This window comes from Myxocyprinus asiaticus, chromosome 3 (assembly GCF_019703515.2).
Source record: "Myxocyprinus asiaticus isolate MX2 ecotype Aquarium Trade chromosome 3, UBuf_Myxa_2, whole genome shotgun sequence".
Taxonomy (NCBI): Eukaryota; Metazoa; Chordata; class Actinopteri; order Cypriniformes; family Catostomidae; genus Myxocyprinus; species Myxocyprinus asiaticus.
Window position 1 is genome coordinate 58,371,678 of NC_059346.1, and position 21,032 is coordinate 58,392,709.

The 21,032-nt window shown below is 38.1% G+C and overlaps 1 protein-coding gene across 4 annotated transcripts in view; it reads left to right on the top strand.

The window, feature by feature from the left end:
* The window catches only part of LOC127424014 (smoothelin-like), a 111,979-nt gene that overhangs the window by 50,906 nt on the left and 40,041 nt on the right, over window positions 1-21,032 (top strand). For 3 of the 4 annotated variants that reach the window (XM_051668797.1, XM_051668788.1, XM_051668806.1), the window contains exons 7-10: window positions 4,130-4,572; window positions 4,898-4,955; window positions 8,906-9,412; window positions 17,805-17,878. In XM_051668797.1, the coding sequence (XP_051524757.1) occupies window positions 4,130-4,572; window positions 4,898-4,955; window positions 8,906-9,412; window positions 17,805-17,878 (1,082 nt within the window). The remainder of the gene's footprint in view (window positions 1-4,129; window positions 4,573-4,897; window positions 4,956-8,905; window positions 9,413-17,804; window positions 17,879-21,032) is intronic. The other variant, XM_051668779.1, reaches the window with a different exon arrangement.

Here is a 21,032-nt window from a genome sequence, read left to right on the forward strand (position 1 = left end):
TCTGAGTTAACATAGACTTTGTCAGTTCGAACCAGTCTGGCCATTCTCCGTTAACCTCTCTTATTTCCATCCGCAGAACTGCCCCTCACTGGACGTTTTTTGTTTTTGGCACCATTCGGAGTACATTCTAGAGACTGTTGTGTGTGAAAATCCCAGGAGATCAGCAGTTACAGAAATACTCAAACCAGGCCGTCTGGCACCAACAATCATCCATGTGATTATCTAATCAGCTAATCGTGTGGCAGCAGTGCAGTGCATAATATCATTCAGATATGGGTCAGGAGCTTCAGTTAATGTTCACATCAACCACCCAGATGGGGGAAAAAATGTGATCTCAGTGATTTGGACCGTGGCATGATTGTTGGTGCGATGGGCTGGTTTGAGTATTTCTGTAACTGCTGATCTCCTGGGATTTTCACGCACAACAGTCTCTAGAATTTACTCCGAATGATGCCAAAAACAAAAACATCCAGTGAGTGGCAGTTTTGCGGATGGAGACACCTTGTTGATGAGAGAGGTCAACAGAGAATGGACTGGTTCGAACTGACAAAGTCTACGGTAACTCAGATAACCGCTCTGTACAATTGTGGTGAGAAGAATAGCATCTCAGAATGCTATTCTGAGCTGCAGGTTGGTGCTGTTTTGGTGGCACGAGGGGGACCTACACAATATTAGGCAGATGGTTTTAATGTTGTGACTGATTAGTTAAAATATCAAGGAAAATTTGATTCCTCATGACATGACTCCTTTAAAGCTTAAGTGTGTAATTTCTGTGTTACTAGCATTATTATTTTCAAACACTCCTTAGTCTTTCATTGGTTAGGCAAACAGATAGTCCCGCCCCAAAGTTACACCATTTGTTGAGCCAATGTTGCTTTGTCAAGCTGGTCGGGATGCCCAAAGAAACTCAATGTTTTGAAAGCACCGTAGAGTTATAATGTTAACACTTTTTTTGAAAATTAACCTGTGAATGCCTTATAGTTAAGTGTGTATCTGCACATTAAACTGGTATAGGAGAAAGTATTTTAACATAAAAAAATGACACACTTTAGCTTTAAACGTATCGTTTGTTGTACTCTGCAACATCTTACCATAAAAAATCCAGCACTTTGAACACTGATCATCATAAATCTAAAATATAAGAAAACATATTTGAAAACTCCTTTAAAGGAGTATATACTGGCTGTGTAAACAATGAAAAGAACGCAAGATGTAGATTAAGCACTCTCAAAAGCAAAGACTGTGCTCTGCTTCTTCAGAGAATTGAGAATGGTGGAAACAGAACGATACTTCCTGACCAGATGTGAAAAGTATCAGGATGTCGGGTAGACTGCTGTCATACAAATTACAGGGATCTGCTCACAAATGCCGTTACCTTAAAAGAGCATTAGCTCTCTCTCATTACGGCAACAGACTTTGACCAGTGAGAACGTAAATCTCTTAAATACTGTCAATTTGGATGAAATACAAATTTTTATGCTTTTTTCCTTACAGTCTTGAAAAACCTGGAAATATCAGGACATTTTGAAATTGACAAAAGTCAGGGAGATGAATAAAATCTTTAAAAACTTGTCAAAGTTATGGATATTTCTATAGTGCAAAAAAGGTTTTCTTCATATGTTTAGTTCCGAAAAATATTTTATTGGCAAGAAATAATTTTTTGTGATTGCAGTCTTTATCAATTTGATTAAAAAAAACTTCTCTAGTAATGACAAACAACTGGAAATGTCATGGAAATTCATTAGCCAAAAGTTGAGGGAACCCTGTATGTCTCCCGTCTTTGTTTTCGCTATTATAAAAATGTCATTTCCAGGTTTGAATTTGAATTCGATAACAGTTGAACAGTTTTAATTTTAAACAGTAAAATTCTGCTAAAATGCCTCACCATCTAAATATTATTTTTTAATGAAATAATTAGGTTCTAAATTTTAGGACTTTCAATTTTGTTTTTGTTTTTCTTTTGTCAAATTGAAGCTGGATTGGAGCCATCTTTATGGAGCATAAACGTAACATTTTGCTAATAGTAGGCTTAAGGATTGACTATGAACATGAGAGACTTGTCACTTCCTGCACCCACCATGTGTTCTCTGTGGTCTATATCCCTGTCCTAGCCCCCCCCCCCAGCAGCCTTTGCTCTTGAGTGTGCGTATACTCAGGAAATGTGAAAGGAAATGTCTCTATCTCCACCCAGCATGCACAGCTCATTACAATAACCATCTGACATTCCTCTGGCTATAGTCCTGTTCATTTTGTCTGCGTCTGGCTGCCTATATTTTCTTTTTTTTATGTAAAAAAAAATTGTGTGAATGAACCTATATTTTGGTTTAAGAATATGATTTTGTATCTGTTTGTTTAACTAATGTGTTCAAAATGATATATGTGCTACTTATAGTACTTTTAAAGGAAGTATTTGTATTTTACATAACTTCAAGCTGAAGTGTGTAATTTTTCGGTCTTAAAACACTTTCTCCTATCCCGGCTTAATATGCAGAAAAACTACTATGAGTAAGCCATTCTTAGGTAAATTTTCTCAAACTGTAAACACTGTGTCTGTGACTACACATTCTCCTCAATATTGAGATTAGTGCTTGAAATTTCGAAAACGCATGTGACCACATTGGACTTGTAGTCTAAACCCTCATCTGCATTTAAACAGCAGCGAAGGGGTACATACTCACCTGCCAATCAATTGATGCGCTAAAACAAGAGATTTAAACTTTGCCAGTTACGTGCCATTTTGAAAAGAAATTACCGTCCGATCTGAAAACTGATGTGCAAATACAAATACATGCACAAGAACTTTGCGGAAATACTTCAGTGTGTCTGATTTTAACATGCGGCAGCACAAGAGGCTGTTTCTCAATGTGCATTCTTATGTCTTCCTACGTTCTCGTGGACTCGTTCGACATCATAATCCACTGCCTAAGTTCAAGTCTAATAGAGCTGTTCAGCTTGGAGTCCACAAACCCGGAAGAGAATTCGCCATGGGTTCCCTCTGGATTTTCCTATGGGTTTTTATAATGGGGTTTTTGAACTTAAGAGAAAAATAAGGTCTGTGGTTAACATTACTTGATGAAATGTAGACGTTTTGTTCTACAACATAAATTACACACAGTCATACCTCAAATGTGAATTTTGAAGCCATATTGAATTACATGCTTTTTAAAATGTTTAAAATATGCACAGCAGCTTCAACATTCACGTTTGAGGTATAAAAGTGTGTAATTTATGTTGTAGAACAAAACGTTCACATTTCATCAAATAATGTTTACCACAGACCTTATTTTAGACAGGTTCAAAAACCCCATTATAAAAATCCATAGGAAAATACTGAGGGAACCCATGGCGAGTTAGACTTCCAGATTCGCCTACAAATTGGCTGAACAGCTCTATACTCAAGAATGTTGTTGTGTTCTTGATCAGGCCGAATATCGAGGATACATCGGATGGAGATTTGTGGGTTAAGAACCCGTTTTAAATCCAAGAAGTCATAGCAGCACAACGGTGGCAGAAGGACATATATCGTTGTGATTTCCCTCAAGAGTTTCCTGATGTTAGCTCACGAAAGACTGACAGCTTGTGAGAGTTGTCATACTCCATCAACATTTGTTGTTTTGTTGGACATCATTTTAATATAGTAATAAACACATGGAGGAAACGAGTGTTAACAGACTTTATTCTTTTAACATGTCACTAGTCCTGCAAAACCTCACTGGTGTGATGCTAATAATGCTCTCACTGGTGTGTGATCATGCCAGTAATTCTCTCAGTGGCTTCAAATGTGCTGTGACGGTTAATTGCGCAACAGGAAGATCACAGCACATCGCGAGACTGGTCTTTATAAGAACGCAAGTCCGTTCTCTGCGTTCTTAGCATTGAGAAACACCCAGATTTAAAGCACACAAACCCAAAGCTCTGTTAATACAGGTAATCAACTGAAATAACTGAGAATTCTGCTCCCCTTGAAATCCAAACACAACTGGTCAAAAGGCAAATTATGACCAGGTGTAAACGGTGTTGTGTCTCGCCTGTTCACTTTTGATCGCCAAAAAAACACATCTTAATACCTGGTGTAAGGAAGGCCTGGTGTAATGTATTAACAAATATATATTAATCTGTTCTGTTACAGGCTTGGACCCTGACATGGTTTTAGTACTAGATCCTCTGGTTAGAGAGAAAGTCTCTTGCACTCTAACCCAACGGATTCAATGTGACCATGGCTCGCCCTCCTCAGAAGTCATTCCTTCATACCGAGAGCGTTCTGACTCTGGAGAATCGTTTGATAGCCATGACTCCCATCAAAGAAAAAGGCTGAACTCCAGCGCTTCAGACCGCAGTCACAAATCTTTCACCTGTACTACTGACCAAAGCTCTCACTCAGGACCAGCTGGAGAGGAGGTGGCTGCAGGTAGATCTTTGTCTGGCATGGAATCAGAAGCTCAGCAGATTGAGCAAAACCTGAAGAAACTTGACAATGGTGTGGAGATGACTCTCTTTAGGAGCAGGGACAGTTCAAGAGACTACGCATTAAATGGGACCAGCAAGAGGCCTGAAGACATCTCAGGACGAAAGGTAATAAGCTCAGCATGAGTAAGTGAATGATATCTCATAGGAGCAGTTGCTCTGTTAGTTCCACCAGGAGGCACTGTTCCTCTACAACTCTGTCCTCCTAAAGTCTCCCTTTATCCATACACAACTTGCCACATACTCTTCCTCAAGTGTCATCACAGTCAAATTTAAGGAAAATCAGAGAAAACTACAAAAATAGAATGTTTGTGGAATATCAAAACTGCTACCTTGCAAGCATGGTAATTACTGTTGTAAACAGAAATTGCTTTATTGAAAAACTGTATTATTTTGTCTTATGGGAAGTTGATCTTGAATAAATCTTTTTCAACAGGTCATGTCCAGTAGAGACGCTCTCATGACTTCTGTCTCTAACAGTAAGGATACAGGTGAGCAGTTCTGTTCAGTTTTTTTATATTTTTTCTCTGAGCTTAGCATATAACATCAAACAAGCCTCACCAGGGAGTCAGTTATGGTTTTCGCTTTACCAGTAGGCTCCCCAAAACCATTAATATTAATATGAAATTTTTATTATTAAATCTATTGTATTACATGTATTATATTTATTATCCAGCATGATTTGATTTTAAATCAAATTGTGAAATCAGTGCCAATATCTAGCCCTACAAATATGATGTTGATACAATTTTATCAGTAACAGTTCACAGTCTCTCATTATTCATATTAAATTAATTGATTAAATAAAGTATTTAACATAAAAGGTTGATACAGAGTCATTTTATAAGGTTAGAAAAAAATTACCCTAATAAATGTAAAAAATGCCCCTAAAAGTCAATTCCAGGAGGCAGATATTGCCCTATAATAGAAAAGTTAATTTCTAACACTGCTAAACACTCACTATTCAAATTGTACATGCATACACCAATCCGCCACAACAAAACCACCTGCCTAATATTGTGTAGGTCCCCCTCGTGCCACCAAAATGGCGCCAACCCGCCACCACAGTTGTACAGAGCGGTTATCTGAGTTACCGTAGACTTTGTCAGTTCGAACCAGTCTGGCCATTCTCTGTTGACCTCTCTCATCAACAAGGCATTTCCATCCACAGAACTGCTGCTCACTCGATGTTTTTTGTTTTTGGCACCATTCGGAGTAAATTCTAGAGACTGTTGTGTGTGAAAATCCCAGGAGATCAGCAGTTACAGAAATACTCAAACCAGCCCATCTGGCACTAACAATCATGCCATGGTCGAAATTACTGAGATCACTTCATGATGGTTGATGTGAACATTAACTGAAGCTCCTGACCCGTATCTGCTATGATTTTATACACTGCACTGCTGTCACATGATTGGCTGATTAGATAATCGCATTAATGATTATTGGTGCCAGATGGGCTGGTTTGAGTATTTCTCTAACTGCTGATCTCCTGGGATTTTCACACACAACAGTCTCTAGAATTTACTCCGAATGGTGCCAAAAACAAAAAACGTTCAGTGAGTGGCAGTTCTGTGGACGGAAATGCCTTGTTGACCTCTCTCATCAACAGAGAATGGCCAGACTGTTTCGAACTGACAAAGTCTACGATAACTCAGATAACTGCTCTGTAGAATTGTGGTGAGAAGAATAGCATCTCAGAATACTATTTTGAGATGCGAGTTGGCGCTGTTTTGGCGGCACGAGGGGGACCTACACAATATTAGACAGGTGGGTTTAATGTTGTGGCTGTATATTACATTCATGGCAAGCTAATATGCACAGCAGCAAGTATATTGTACAAATTAAAAATGTCTAGATATGACAGTGTACCAAATACAGTACACCTAATAAAGTACCTTGCATTACATGTGTGTTAATGCTTTCCAAGTAGTCAAGTCAAGTTGATGTCCTTCAGCTTTTTTTTAAGCATCAAGACTTTTACCTCCTCACAGACCTTCTGCTCTACCCCAAGAACTTTACTCTTACTTATGACCTAATAGGGCCATTACCGCATACAAAAACTTAGGGGCCCGGTTCAGTGTAATGCTTAATCAGTCTTTCTTCTCTCCTTCCACTTTTAAAGAGAACAAAACATCCTGCATCACCCATAGGAAAGAACATTTCCAAATGAGATCCCTTTAATATCTCAAATCAGTTACTTCTCCAAGAGAGCAATGAGATTATATGGAGAGCAAATGAAACTTTTGCTTAAATTGTGTAAAAGTGTTAAAATACTCCTATCCAAGCTTCATATGCTGTGACAACTAAGTAAGCCATTTGTATTTTGATTTCCCAAAAAAGGATAATGTCTGAGGCTCTGTAGTGCTATCAAAACATTGCTTCACTAATTTAGGCATCCTTACCAGATTATCAACCAATGGCAGGAGACTGGGGCAGGACAGTCTGTTTGGCCTACCAATGAAGGACGGTGGAATGTTTGGGGAAACCTTAAAAACAGTCATTAGGTTTACTAGTGAAACACAAGCAGAATGAATTTTTGTATAAGTAATTAATAAATACGTATTTAGGCACATTTTGACACATTAAATTGTATGCAACAAGTTACATAAGAATGGGTTTTACCAGTTATTTATAGGAAGTTCATGTTTCATAAATAAGGCCCATTGTTTCTGTAATCCAGAGAAACCATTTTTGGTGTCGCAAAAAAATTGCATACTTCACCTTTAAACAAATGTTTTGGGTTCAATGCAAGTTTAGGTCAATCGACAGCATTTGTGGCATAATGTTGATTTAATAAAAAAATAATATTTTGAATCGTCTCTTGTTTATAAAAAAAAAAAAAAAAAAGCAAAAATCACAGTTATATTAAGGCACTTAAAATGGAAGTGAAGGAGGCCAGTCAATACTCACTGTTTCAAAAGTATAGCCACAAGACTTAAACATTATAAATGTTAACATGATTTTAGTGGGATAAAATTGCTTACTAACATTTTCTGTGTAAAGTAAATCCAATATTGCAACTTCGTTGTCATGAAGACGTAACACTGTAAAACCCTGTAATCTGGTGAATGCTGGTATATCCCTGATTTTATCACACTAATATCATGTTAACACATAACATTTTTATATCTTGTGGCTATACTTTTGAAACTGAGTATTTTAACTAGTGCTGTCAGTCGATTAAAATTTTTTAATCACAATTAATCGCATACATTTTCGTAGTTGATCGCGATTAATCACATATTTTGAAAGTGCTGAAATTTGACTCTAAATTTACTTATAAAACTTAAAAAAAAAAAAAAAAAACAATTTGTAACAATACAATGCTTTATTAAAATTTTCAAAACAAAGCCTTCCACAGTATAAAGATAGAAATGCTCTAAAATATCACCAGGTTTAGTAACATTAAACATTTCCCAAAGTTTAAGTGGGAGTTTCACTAATTGAAAGAACTAGTCCCACAATAGGTTGCATATTCATTGCAATGGGCATTAAATCTCTCATACTCTCTTCCTCCACAATATTAATCAGCCGACAGAATGTGTTTAATATTTTTTTACAGCAACCATGAAGCTGCATTCATGATTCGCGTCAGGGCGTCATCGGCAGCGGCACTTTGAACTCCACATGAAAAGCGCTTTCAGACAAAAATGTCTCATTCTGCATTTTGGTGATAGTTAAGACTTGCCGTTCTTCTGTGGTAATTAAAATGTGCCTTACTTAGGAAGAAAAATACTTGATTTTTGTCACAATTTCATCTAGGCTTGTTTTGTACAACAAATAGTGTTAAGAGTTCATTTCTCCATCACTTTATCACTGACACTAAATGTGGTGTATGCGTCAGTGTAATGCTCCAGGCAGACATATCGCAAAGTTTCCGCCCTTTCAACCAGTGTTTATGCTGGTTTATGCTGTATCAACGGTAAATGTGTTAACGTGTTTATTTTGACAGCACTAATTTTAACATTTATAGACTAGCCCCATTCACTTCCATTGCCTTATTGTAACCACAATTTTTGCTTCTTCTTTTTTATATATATATATATATATATATATATATATATATATATATATATATATATATATAACAAGGAACGTGTGTCTCACATGTATCTTCTCTAGAGTTTTAGAAGAGATCTGGGCTCAGATTTGCCAAGATACCAAAGTCCGCATTCAAAAGTCAGAGATTTCAACGTAAACTCAAACATTTCTCATGAAATTGTTCCAAGAGCAAATTATCAGAGCTATAGGTTCTACATTCAGTTGATACACTATTTTTATACTCTTATTGAATGTAAATAATTGTCTTATTTGTTTCCATTTGTATTCTTCCCAAGGAATTTAAAATATATATATATATATATATATATATATATATATATATATATATATATATTTTTATTTTTTTTATTATTATAATTTTTTTTTTTTTTTTCAGATTCCAAAAACAAAACCGCATACTCTGGGCCCTTCATTCGTACGAATTCTGTACGTGACAGAATGCGCAAGTTTACCGAACCTGTTTCGAATGTTCCTAGAAGTGCCCATGCTTCTCCTTTTACAAACACACATCCTACATCAACAGTGTCTGCAGACAGGTCCCAGGACACCCCATCCTGCTCCTCCTCCATCCCAAAGAAAGGGAGGAATGTCAATGAAAATGTATTAGCCCAACCCAAGCTTTACTCCAGCCAATCACACGCCGCAGTGGGTGGCTCACATGGCCACATTGAAAATGTCAGGAGTGCGTGTAGCGCCTCAGAAGAAGCACATACTCCTGCGAGAACAGCATCTTCAGGGACGCAGGACACCCGGGGGGAACCCGAGTCAAACATGAAGACTTTCCTCAGCATTGAGATCAAAGATGGGCGAAACGCAACATCAAATTCAGCTGTACACAACATGAGCCCTCGAATATTCACAGCTGCTGCTCCACAGAGAACTGGTAAGAAAATTATCATACAACTGGTCAAAGGCCATTTATATTAATCTTTAAACAAACAAACAAAAAACAATAACACAGGTATGTTTGTTTGTGTGCAGAATCCAAAACTGAATTTGAATTGAGTAAATGTATTAGTTAATATTTCTTACCAGCTATAGATATTTTTTTTTCCATGGAATATATTTTGTTGTGTACTTAAATACTTAAGAAATAATGCATGAAGGCATATATATTTAAGGGTTGTCAATTTAACATAATTTTATTACAATTCATTATTTTAAAAAACTAACTGGCTAAAAATTAACACATTTAATCACACCCCTGACCTGTAAGCTACTACAGGCAAAACCACACTTAACTAGAGCACACAGTGCAGAAAAAGTAAGGAGCCATTCACACAGGACACGTTTTTGCATGGATGGGTGGATGAATGGGTGGATGGATGGGTGGGTGGCTTTGTATGGATGGATGGGTTGGTGGGTGGCTTTGGATGGATGGATGGATGGATGGATGGGTGGGTTTGATTGGATGGGTGGATGGATGAGTGGGTTGGTGGGTTTGATTGGATGGGATGGATGGATGGGTGGCTGGGTGGGTGAATGGATGGATGAATGGATGCATGGATGGGTGGGTGTTATTGATTGGGTGGATGGATGGGTGAGTGGTTGGATGGATGGATACGGCAAACACAGGTTATCGTGAAACTGCACCACTCCCATAAACATTGGCTACGTTCACACAGTCAGTATTTGGGAAAGACAACCGCATTTACTTACAGGTGTGAGTCTTAAATGTCCTGTTCATACAACAGCTTACAGTAGCGGTTTGAATACTGTCTGACCGAAGTCACAACCATATTCTAACAGCTGTATCCATTGTTACAGTGACTGAAGTAAATATCAAAGATGGTGACGTCGTAATACCGGCATGTCTTTTCACAATTGACTCTGGGTTAGTAAATAATCAAGTCCAAATGAGGTGCAAATTCACCCATCAGATCATAATTTACCGAAGCGGGTTTGAATACTTTTTAACCACATGCAGAGTGCAGCTTTTGTGTCGTGCAGCTTGTGCCGGTGAGCAGCCGGTGGAAAACAGCGTTTGGATATTCGGATGACACACAGCTCACATCTCTCCGTGAGTTAATGAAACCCCACATGAAACACATGAGACCTGCTCATGTACAGTGCACCGTGGCTCTCACATTATATGACGTGACTAACAACTAGTTGTCAGTGCGGTTCTGTTCACACAGTACAGGTCTGCAGAGAATGCGGTTGTGAAACCTGAAAATTTGCGGGTGTCAGTTTGGATATAGAATGCGGTTGTCACACTACCTTCTGTGTGTGGATGCAACCGAATTTTGCTGCTGTGTGAACATGGCCATTAAGACCCATCGGGATTTTGTTCCCCAAATGTTCTTTGTGATGACTTCTCATTAGGAATGTGTTGCCTAGAGCTGCCGATACAATAATATATTGATATATTGCGATGCTTTCTCACTATATTGTATCAATTGACTTTAGAAACCTTTATCAATATTTTTACTTATCTATGCGAGTTTTAATATTATGTATATCATTTAAATAATGAAGAAGCAGGTCGTCTAATAAGTGCAGATTCTTAAATTCGTCATTGCTCAGTGCGAGCAAAGCCTCTTTAATGAAGCGCAGAAAAGACTGAAACTGAAAAATTAGATTATATCTTTCTCTCGCAGACGTGCTGAATCTATCTCATGTGTTTGTCACAGTTTCAGTCATGATCCAATTAATATATCGGGATGTATAAAGGTATATTATTGTGTTATATGTGAGGTGGATGTGTGACATCGAAGGTTACAGATCTGTAGATATCCTACGTCAAAAATCCTAAAGGAACGTATGTATAGGATTCCTTTCAGAAATCATAATTTGGAACCAGTAGACGATCATAATGGAAACAAATAAGAATCATTTAAGGATCTAATAAGATCCTATTGGATAAACAGGAGCATTTTATCTATTTGGGATTCATAATAATCATTTTTGGAACTATGCTTTCTCACAGATCTAGATTTTGTTTTGTATTATGTTCCCTCTGAAAAAATTCTCATTAAGATCCAATAGGACTGGTTCCAAATTAAGATTCCAGTAGGATTCCATAGCATTCCAAATTTTGTGACTAGGGCTGTTGGGTCACAAGCCTAGAAATGGGGAAAGGTGGGATGCAAGTAATGGCTAAAATATTATCTAGGTTATTTGGAAAAAGGTATTATGCATTTCACAGATGTTTTTTTTTATTTTTTATTTTTTTATGAGAATAGGCGTCTAGGCGAGTGGGCTGATGGACCGTACTATAGTGCAAGGTATGCATTTTCTTAGTTTGGCAGCCGTGTTGAAAATTGCACCCTGAAAGGAAATATTTCCATACATTTACTTCTCTGTGACTCCAGTAATGGATGAGTCAGCCTATTTGGTGGGTTTTGCATTTAAACTGCAACAGAATCTATTGTGCGGAAACTATCGCGTTTCCCTTAGGTGGGAGTAGAATCCACAAAATTTTCTTGGTTGTCACTTTAGTTTACTTATTCAATTGAATACACAGCCATTAAAGGGATAGTCTACCCAAAAATGACATCATCATATACAGATATTTGAGAGATTTTCAGTCTGTTCTAACACAAAGCTATCATTTGAAAGCAGAAGATTTGGAATATACTGCATGAGTCATATGGACCACTTTTGTTGTACATTTTGAGTATGAAAAATGAAACCCATATGATTTTTCTATTTCTTTGGAACACAAAAGGAGATATTTAGCTGAATTTCCAGGCTTTTTTTCTCCATACAATGAAAGAGGAGGGCGAACTGTGGCTGTCAAACTCCAAAAAGTATTCTAAAATTAGTCAATATAACTTGTGTGCTATATTCAAAGTCTTCTAAAATTGTACAATAGCTTTGTGTGAGAAACAAAAAATAAAAGCTTAGTCATGGTCCTATCTGACCACAAAATTGCCCTTAATCACAATGGGAGTGTTTTCAGCTATTGAACGCTAGCTTCTTTAAAGTAATGGTTGGCCTTTCTGGAGCTTTTTCTGTAAGTCTCCATGGTGACACTGTGAGTTTTGCGATATGACCTTTTCAAGGCAGTGGCACTGTCTGGATGTTTTATTGTAACTTCATTGTCTGATAATGAAACCAACAGTCTTCACTGGGACGTCCAAACACTTGGATATATATATACACACTACACTAACTATAGTTTTGAAACACTCATTCTTTATAAAAAAAATTTTCTTCACATTTTAGAATAATAGTACAGCCATCAAAACTATGGAATAACATAAATAGAACTATGGGAATTATGTTGTGACTAAACAAAATCCAAAATAAAGCAAAACTGTGTTATATTTTAGCATCTTCAAAGTAGTCACCCTTTGCCTAGAATTTTCAGACATGTACTCTTGACATTTTCTCAACCAACTTCTTGAGGTATCACCCTGTACAGAATTGAAGGAGTTCCCATCTATGTTGGGCACTTATTGGCTGCTTTTCTTTATTATTTGGTCCAAGTCATCAATTTCAAAAACTTTTTTTTTATATAAAATTTTAGTTTTATAATGAAATAAATTTATATGGTGGCGCAATTATATTTTTGTCTACAAAACTAATTTCAAACATTTAAGCATACGCCTTCAGATCAAAAGATTTTTAAGATCATGAGAAACATTTCAGTCAAGTGTTTAAAAACTTTTGACCGGTAGTGTGTGTGTGTGTGTGTGTGTGTGTATGTGTGTGTGTGTGTGTGTGTGTATATATATATATATATATATATAATATATATTGATGAGCCAAAACATTATGTCCACTCACAGGTGAAGCGAATAATGTTGATCATCTCCTAACAAGGCCACATGTCAAAGTCTGGGTAGATTATATGGTAAGCAAACAATCAGTTCTCGTAGTCAACATGTTGAAAGCAGGAGAAATGGGCAGAAGTAAAGACCTGAGCGACTTTGACAAGGGCCAAATTGTTATGGCCAGATGACTGGGTCAGAGCATCTCTTAAACGGCAAGGCTTGTGGGGTGCTCCCAGTCACAGTGGTGAACTTTACTTGCCGACAGTGGTCCGAGGAGGGACTGAAACACTGAACCACACTGAAATGTCTGAAAATTCTAAAATCCCTTTACTGCAGATGCAAAAAAAAAAAAAGAAGAAGCGTGTCCCTGTGCCATTTCCATGGCGGTCTAAAATGCAATTGTCCTCATGTTCCTCCCCTGGACAGCAATTCTGAGTAAACTTCCCATCACATTTAAAGGAACACAATATGAAGGATGTACAAAGTAAGATTTATCTTTAACAATGCTATCAATATGGATCGCAGGTACAATAACATTGCTAAAACATGGGCTGCCATCTTGATTGATTTGGGTGTAATGATCACATGACTGCATCACATGACAACAAATACGTCATTGTTTTCAGATATCTCCGTTTCCCCATCCACAGTACAATGCGAAGACGGCGTTTTCAAATTTATCCACGGGTGATCCGATAACGTGCTCAGCCCTAAATACAGGTCTGAACGGGGTCTAAAATGTTTTGTGATCGGATCGCAAAAACCACATAAGAGTGTGGTCAAAAACACGTGACCAGGTCGCATTTGAGGTGTCAACGCTAATCCGTCCTGTATGCATCCAAGTAGCAGTGAAGTGACACCCCTCACCTGTCAATCAACGGCTGCGCTAAAACAAGAGTTTAAACTTTGCCGGTTACGAGCTGCTTTAAAAGGAAATAACCGTCCATTTGGAAAAATTTAAAAAGCGAATACATACACAATCACAAGAGCTTCGCAGATCTTTTTAGTGTGTCTGATATCAACACAGATGATAAGCACAAACACCTGAAGCTCCTTTAATACAGGTAATCCACTAAAATAATGTATAATTCTGCTTGACATGTTGCGTTTGTGCTTAGATTAAATTTCAACCGCATCTGGGAGAAACGGCGCATGTGTTTTTTGGCTCTTTCTTTGTCTTTTCTGACTTTGTTGCACTTTATTATCATGCAGTAACACACTGACATAGTGATTGATGTACGTTGTCATGAAACAGAGACCCTCCCCTCCAAATCCGAACAAGTGGTCACAGGAGACACATTTAAGGGACCAGGTGTAAACAGCGATGTTTCTCACCTGACCACATGCGATAGGATTATCCGAGACGCATCTTAATACCAGGTGGAAACGGGGTCTTCTGTTCTTCAAAATATTATCAAGTGTGTTTTTTTTCAAGCTCATTGTGTCTAAGCAGTACTTTTCTTGTCGAATGTCACTCCGAGACGTACAGGTCACCTGCCACAGTGGCATGCAGAGTAGCAAAATTACCCGGCACTGTGCAAAAAGTACCCACATTTGGTGGGTGGCAGGTGTTGATTTCATACGTTGGTCACAGGGTATCGGGTGTTTTCAGACCTGTAGTTTGTTTGATTTGCTCCGAAACAGGGGCTAAATTTGTTACAATGTTGCATTTTCTATGCTGGAACACATTATTTTTATGGCCCCTGTCATATAATCATATCACCCATAATTCACCCACTCTCTCTCCCCCTCACAAACACACACACACACACACACTAGGCAAAGTACTTGCAATGTCTTCAATGTCTATGCAAAAATACAATCACTATTCTCTCTCTCTCTCTTTCTCTCTCTGTCTCTTCTCAAAATCATCAAATGGCCATATTTGTCATAGTGCCACAGCTCTGTCAGATCTTCCTTTTTTGGAAGCGATGTGTTCATCTTTGACTGTGAAAGGTCTTGCAGGCACTGGAAGTGTACTTGAAAGTTTCAGGATATTTAATGCTATAGACCTTCAGTAAAAGTGTGTTTACCTCTCGCTCAGCCACATAAGGAAACTGCTATGTTGTGTAATTGTTCACGAACTAATGGAAGATACAGTAAACAGTGCAGACTGCTTTATTTAGGAACTATGTACACTCTTTAATTTCACCAGCACAGTGCTCTTATCCGAAGAGCTTTTAATTGAGAATTTATTGAAGTTTTTATTACTTTAAACAAGCCAGATCACCTGGTATAATAAATAAAGGGTTTAAATTAAGAGTATCAAGTTCTTATGGAGAAACGGCACAATTTAATTACCGTTTTCAGGTAAAATCAGATAAACGTATTGGCAGGAGTGTATGTGTGCTTGTATCTCTTTTTCAGGGGTTAAAATGTTGTGTCAGAGGTAGGGATGCATGATATTATATCACAATATATTATTGTGATGGGGATTTGAATATTCCAAACATTTAACATATATGTCCAGAATGTGAAAATAGTAAACCTGTAGTAAACCTGGAGTGCTGTGCATGTATGATGCATATTATAAGTAAACTGCATCACAGGCTTGTTCCAGGTTCAATATAAGTTGAATTTTTTTTCAGGTTTTTGAAACTAGGGTTAGTGCCTTACTGTAACTGCAATTTTTGCTTTTTTTATTTTATTTTATTTTTTACTTTTTTGTGTAAATCAACATTACGCCACAAATGCTATTAATTGAGCTTAATTTGGATTGAGCCATAAATATTCCTTTAAAGCGAACCAAACTCGAACAGTCTCATGAGATGGAGTTCATGTGGATCACGCATATAGATTGCCGAAAACACTGTAGCATGAGCTGTATATGTAGGATACGACAGAAAAGGGATTCACTTTGAAGCATAATGTGCAGCCAAGGTGTATGTTCAGAATAGCATACTACCATACGACTTGTACTATTTCTAAGTATGCAGTATGTACATTGGCAAGAAAAATTATGTGAACCCTTTGGAATTACCTGCATTTATGTATACGTTTTGTATAAAATCTGGTTTGATCTTCATCTAATTTATAATAATGAACAAACACAATCTGTTTGAACTAATAACACGCATTATTGTATTGTTCTTGTACATATTGAATACGTCATTCAAATATTCACAGTGTAGGTTGGAAAAATTATGTGGACCCCTAGGCTAATGATGTCAACAAAAGCTAATTAGAGTCAGGAGTTGGCAAATCTGGCATCCAATTAATGAAACGAGATTGGAAGTGTGAGTTAGAGCTACTTGGATTTATAAAAAGCACTCAAACATTTTGAGTTTGCTATTCACAAGAAGCATCTGCTGACGTGGAAAATGCCTTGCAAAAAAGAGATCTCAGAAGACCTACGATCAAAAATTGTTGCTTAGGATGGAAAGGGTTTCAAAGTTATCTCAAAGAGCTTAATATATTCATCTGTCCACCGTTAGACATATTGTTTATAAATGGAGATGATTTAGTACTGTGGCTACTCTCCCTAGAAGTGGCCTTCCAGCCAAGATGACTCAAAGGGCACACCACAGAATGCTCATTGATGTAAAAAAGAACCCTAGAGTGACAGTTAAAGACTTGAAGGAATCATTGGAACAGGTTAACATCTCATGTTCATGAGTCTACTATACGGAAAGCATTAAACAGGCATGGCGTCCATGGCAGGACACCACGATGGAAACCGCTGCTTTCCAACAAAAACGTTGCTACCACAAGGGTTCACTTACTTTTAATTATAATTGTTTGAGTGTTGTTAGCTTAAGCACATTGTGTTTGTCTATACTCGTGACTGATGAAGATGAGATCACATTTTATGACCAATTAATGCAGAAGACCAGCTAATTCCAAAGGGTTCATATACATTTTCTTGCCACTGTATACTGTGCACAGAATGCAAATTTTATGGATGCATGGAATTTCTAGATGACCAGAACTCATTGTGTGGAATAATGTATCCCGCAATGAAATGCACTCAACTTAAACTTCTATTTCCAGTGTGATCTGGAATCTACCCTCAATTTTTCACCTCCTTGTTTTTGAATCAGACTGTTAAGCATTTTGTGTAAAATGTTTTTACACCAAACTGGATTAAATGCAAATTAACCATTAGTAAAATGAATGTCTGAGATGAAAACTGGACACCACTCACTGAATTAAATGTGCAACTTGATGTTATGTGACAACAATGAAGTATAACTGCATACTTTTTTACAGACTATAAAAAAAAAGAATAGTAGGCAGTGTACAATGTATACTGTGTGGTATGCATTAAGCATTATGTTAGTATTCCATTCTGAACATAGTTAGAGAATGCTGAGGGCACTGAACTGTGTATATTAGCAGTAATGACCATGTGAATTTATGAGCACTATGCGATGCCATTGTGGCTGCTTACATTACACACTAAAATACCACTCTGATTCAAGCTCTATTTAGCATGTAAATATTTCCATGTAAATGTTCTTTGGTGAGACGAGATGTTTTCAAAAAGCTCAGTCTCATATAAGTCTCATAAATTTCTAACCATTCCAATGTTGTTGATTTCCTGTGTCTTCTTAGAGCTGACTCTTGGTTTAAGAGCGACACCGTTCAAAATCACCAGCTCGAGTCTGTCATCTGGATCCACTGTTAAGGTATTTAACATATACAGAACATTTTAGCCACCAACACAAAAACGGATTGTTTGTGCATGCATATCGGTCCAAGGAAACTATGAGTCACTGATTTTACCCATGGTATAATTAATTGGATAGACGTTCATGTGTAAACCCCAAAGGAGATCAAGACCAATACATAAAGAAACTGATAAATTATATCCTTAATTGACAGATTGGGGTTTGGAACAATATGAGGGTAGGTAAATTATTCTTTTTTTGGTTAACTATTCCTTTAAGCCACTTATCTAGTTGTTTGTCATAACTTTGTTGATGGGTTGCACATAAGATGATTAAAAAACTGGAAATTTCGGTGCACATTTTCAGTCAAATTTGCTCAAAGTGCTAAAGATTGATTGGATGTTACTCTTACATGGGTTTTTTTTTTTTTAGATATGAATCCATCATTGCATAATTGATAATCAATTATGCAGCAAAGTGATTTTAAAAATTCAAATTTTTGAAAATTCTGTAAAAAAAAAAAAAAAAAAATATCCAAATGTGCATGACTTCCATAAACCTACATTAGAAAAGACCAAAAGCTTGTCTGATAATATGGTAGGATTGGTCAGTAATGTTTTTTTAGGCAGGGTTTAGCAAGAGCTAAATCTTTAGCGTCTCTCGCCCATGTCGGGCAGTGTGGTAATCTCGTTAAAGGATAAGTGCAGGTTGGTTTGTTAACAGGTTGACTGGGTTATTCCACACAAATGAGGGATTAGAATCTTTGTGTGAGAGCGACAGAGAAGGAGAGAAAGAGAAAGCATTGAGAGAGAACACACAAAACAGCGATCATGATTTGAAGACAAACTTGTACACTGCAAACTGAGACAGAGGTAAAAATTAGTTGTATTTGAGGAAATGAATGCATCATTTCTTTATCCATCCTAATAATAATTTGGCTGAGATTTATTACAGTGACAGCTACGATGACAGACATATATGTAGAGTTATTAAAGTTAACAGCTGAATTGAGCAGATAGGTAGTTTACATGAAAATTTCAAGCAGTTTCAGCAGTGTCCTGCAGTGTGACGCCATAGTTCATCTTACATTTTATTTTAATATTTTCTTGTATAATTGTTATATATTTTAACGGCATAATATTAAACTGTTTGTACTTTTAAAAATTCACTTGTCACACCGAAGAACCATTTAAAACGAAATAGTGAAGGCAAAAAGGTGATTAAAAATGGTGAAAAACTTGATATCTGTTGAATCATATATGTCAGGTTTAACCATAAAATCTTGATTCATATTCATGTTCGTCTTTTATGTCAATCAAGATGCATTTGAGTAGTTGAAAAAAGGATGTTTTTCCCCTTTTGCTGCTTTGTTCCTTTTAAAGTAATTTCCTAAACGGTGATCTGGAGCAAAGATAGGTTGTACTAGATGTAGATTTTTGAGTTCAAGATGGCACCGAGTATGGCTGCTGCGTTGCGAGCTCCATTGGTTCTGCAATAGCACACCAAAAACCGGACTTTAAATACCTATTGTCCCTTTTGGGATGGCTACAAATCCCTCCCCCGCCTACCATTTGGCAAATCAGACCACTCTTCCATTCTGCTTCTGCCCGCTTACAGGCAGAAACTGAAACAGGAAGCACCCGCCCTCGGAATGATCCAGAGCTGGACGGACCAATCAGATTCTATGCTACAAGACTGTTTTGATCACGCGGACTGGGAAATGTTCCGGTCCGCCTCTGACGACATCCGGATCTACGCTGATACCGTAACGTGTTTCATCAGGAAGTGCATATATGATGTAGTGCCAACCAAAATGATACAGATCTACCCTAACCAGAAACCGTGGATTAATAGCGATGTTCGTGCGGCACTTAATGCGTGGACCTCCGCTTTTAATTCCGGGAACGTGGAGGAGCATAAACAAGCCAGTTATGCCCACCGCAAAACTATCAGAGCAGCCAAATACCAGTACAGGGACAAGATAGAAGGACAGTTCAACACCACGGACTCTAGAAGCATGTGGCAGGGAATTAACAGCATCACAGACTTCAAAGGGAATAAAAACTCCTCCGTGAACACTGCTGCCTCTCTCCCGGATGAGCTTAATACTTTTTATGCTCATTTCGAGGGAAACGACACCACCCTCGCGGAGAGAGCTCCAGTGGCCGAAGCAACAGAGGTCAGTTCACTCTCCGTCTCTGTAGCAGATGTAACCCGATCCTTCCGACCGTTGAATATCCGTAAAGCCACGGGTCCAGACGGCATTCCGGGCCGCGTCATCAGAGCATGCGCGAACCAACTGGCTGGTGTTTTTATGGACATTTTCAACCTTTCCCTCTCCTTGTCTGTGGTCCCCACATGCTTTAAAACGTCCACCATTGTGCCTGTACCAAAGCAATCCAAAATCACTTGCTTAAATGACCTGTTGCTCTGACCCCCATCATCAGCAAATGCTTTGAGAGACTAATCAGAGATTACATCTGCTCTGTGCTGCCTGCCTCACTGGACTCACTGCAGTTTGCTTACCTCAACAACTGCTTCACTGATGATGCTATTGCATCTACACTACACACTGCTCTCTCCCACCTGGAAAAAAGGAACACATGTGAGAATGCTGTTTATAGACTTCAGCTCAGCATTCAACACCATAGTGCCTCCAAGCTGGATGAGAAACTCCGGGCTCTGAGCTTAAACAGCTCACTGTGCAGCTGGATCCTGGACTTCCTGTCAAGCAGATGCCAGGTGGTTAGAATGGGCAGCAACATCTCCTCATCACTGGCCCTCAACACTGGAGCCCCGCAGGGCTGTGTTCTCAGCCCACTTCTGTATTCCCTATACACACATGACTGTGTGGCAACACATAGCTCCAATGCCATCATTAAGTTTGCTGATTATACGACGGTGGTAGGTATGATCACTGACAATGATGAAACAGCCTACAGAGAGGAGGTGCACACTCTGACATGCTGGTGTCAGGAGCACAACCTCTCCCTCAACGTTAGTAAGACCAAGGAGCTTGTGGTGGACTTCAGGAGAAAAGACAGAGAACACAGCCCCATCACCATCAATGGAGCACCGGTGGAAAGAGTCAGCAGCTTCAAGTTCCTCGGTGTCCACATCACTGAGGAACTCACATGGTCCGTCCACACTGAGGCCGTTGTGAAGAAGGCTC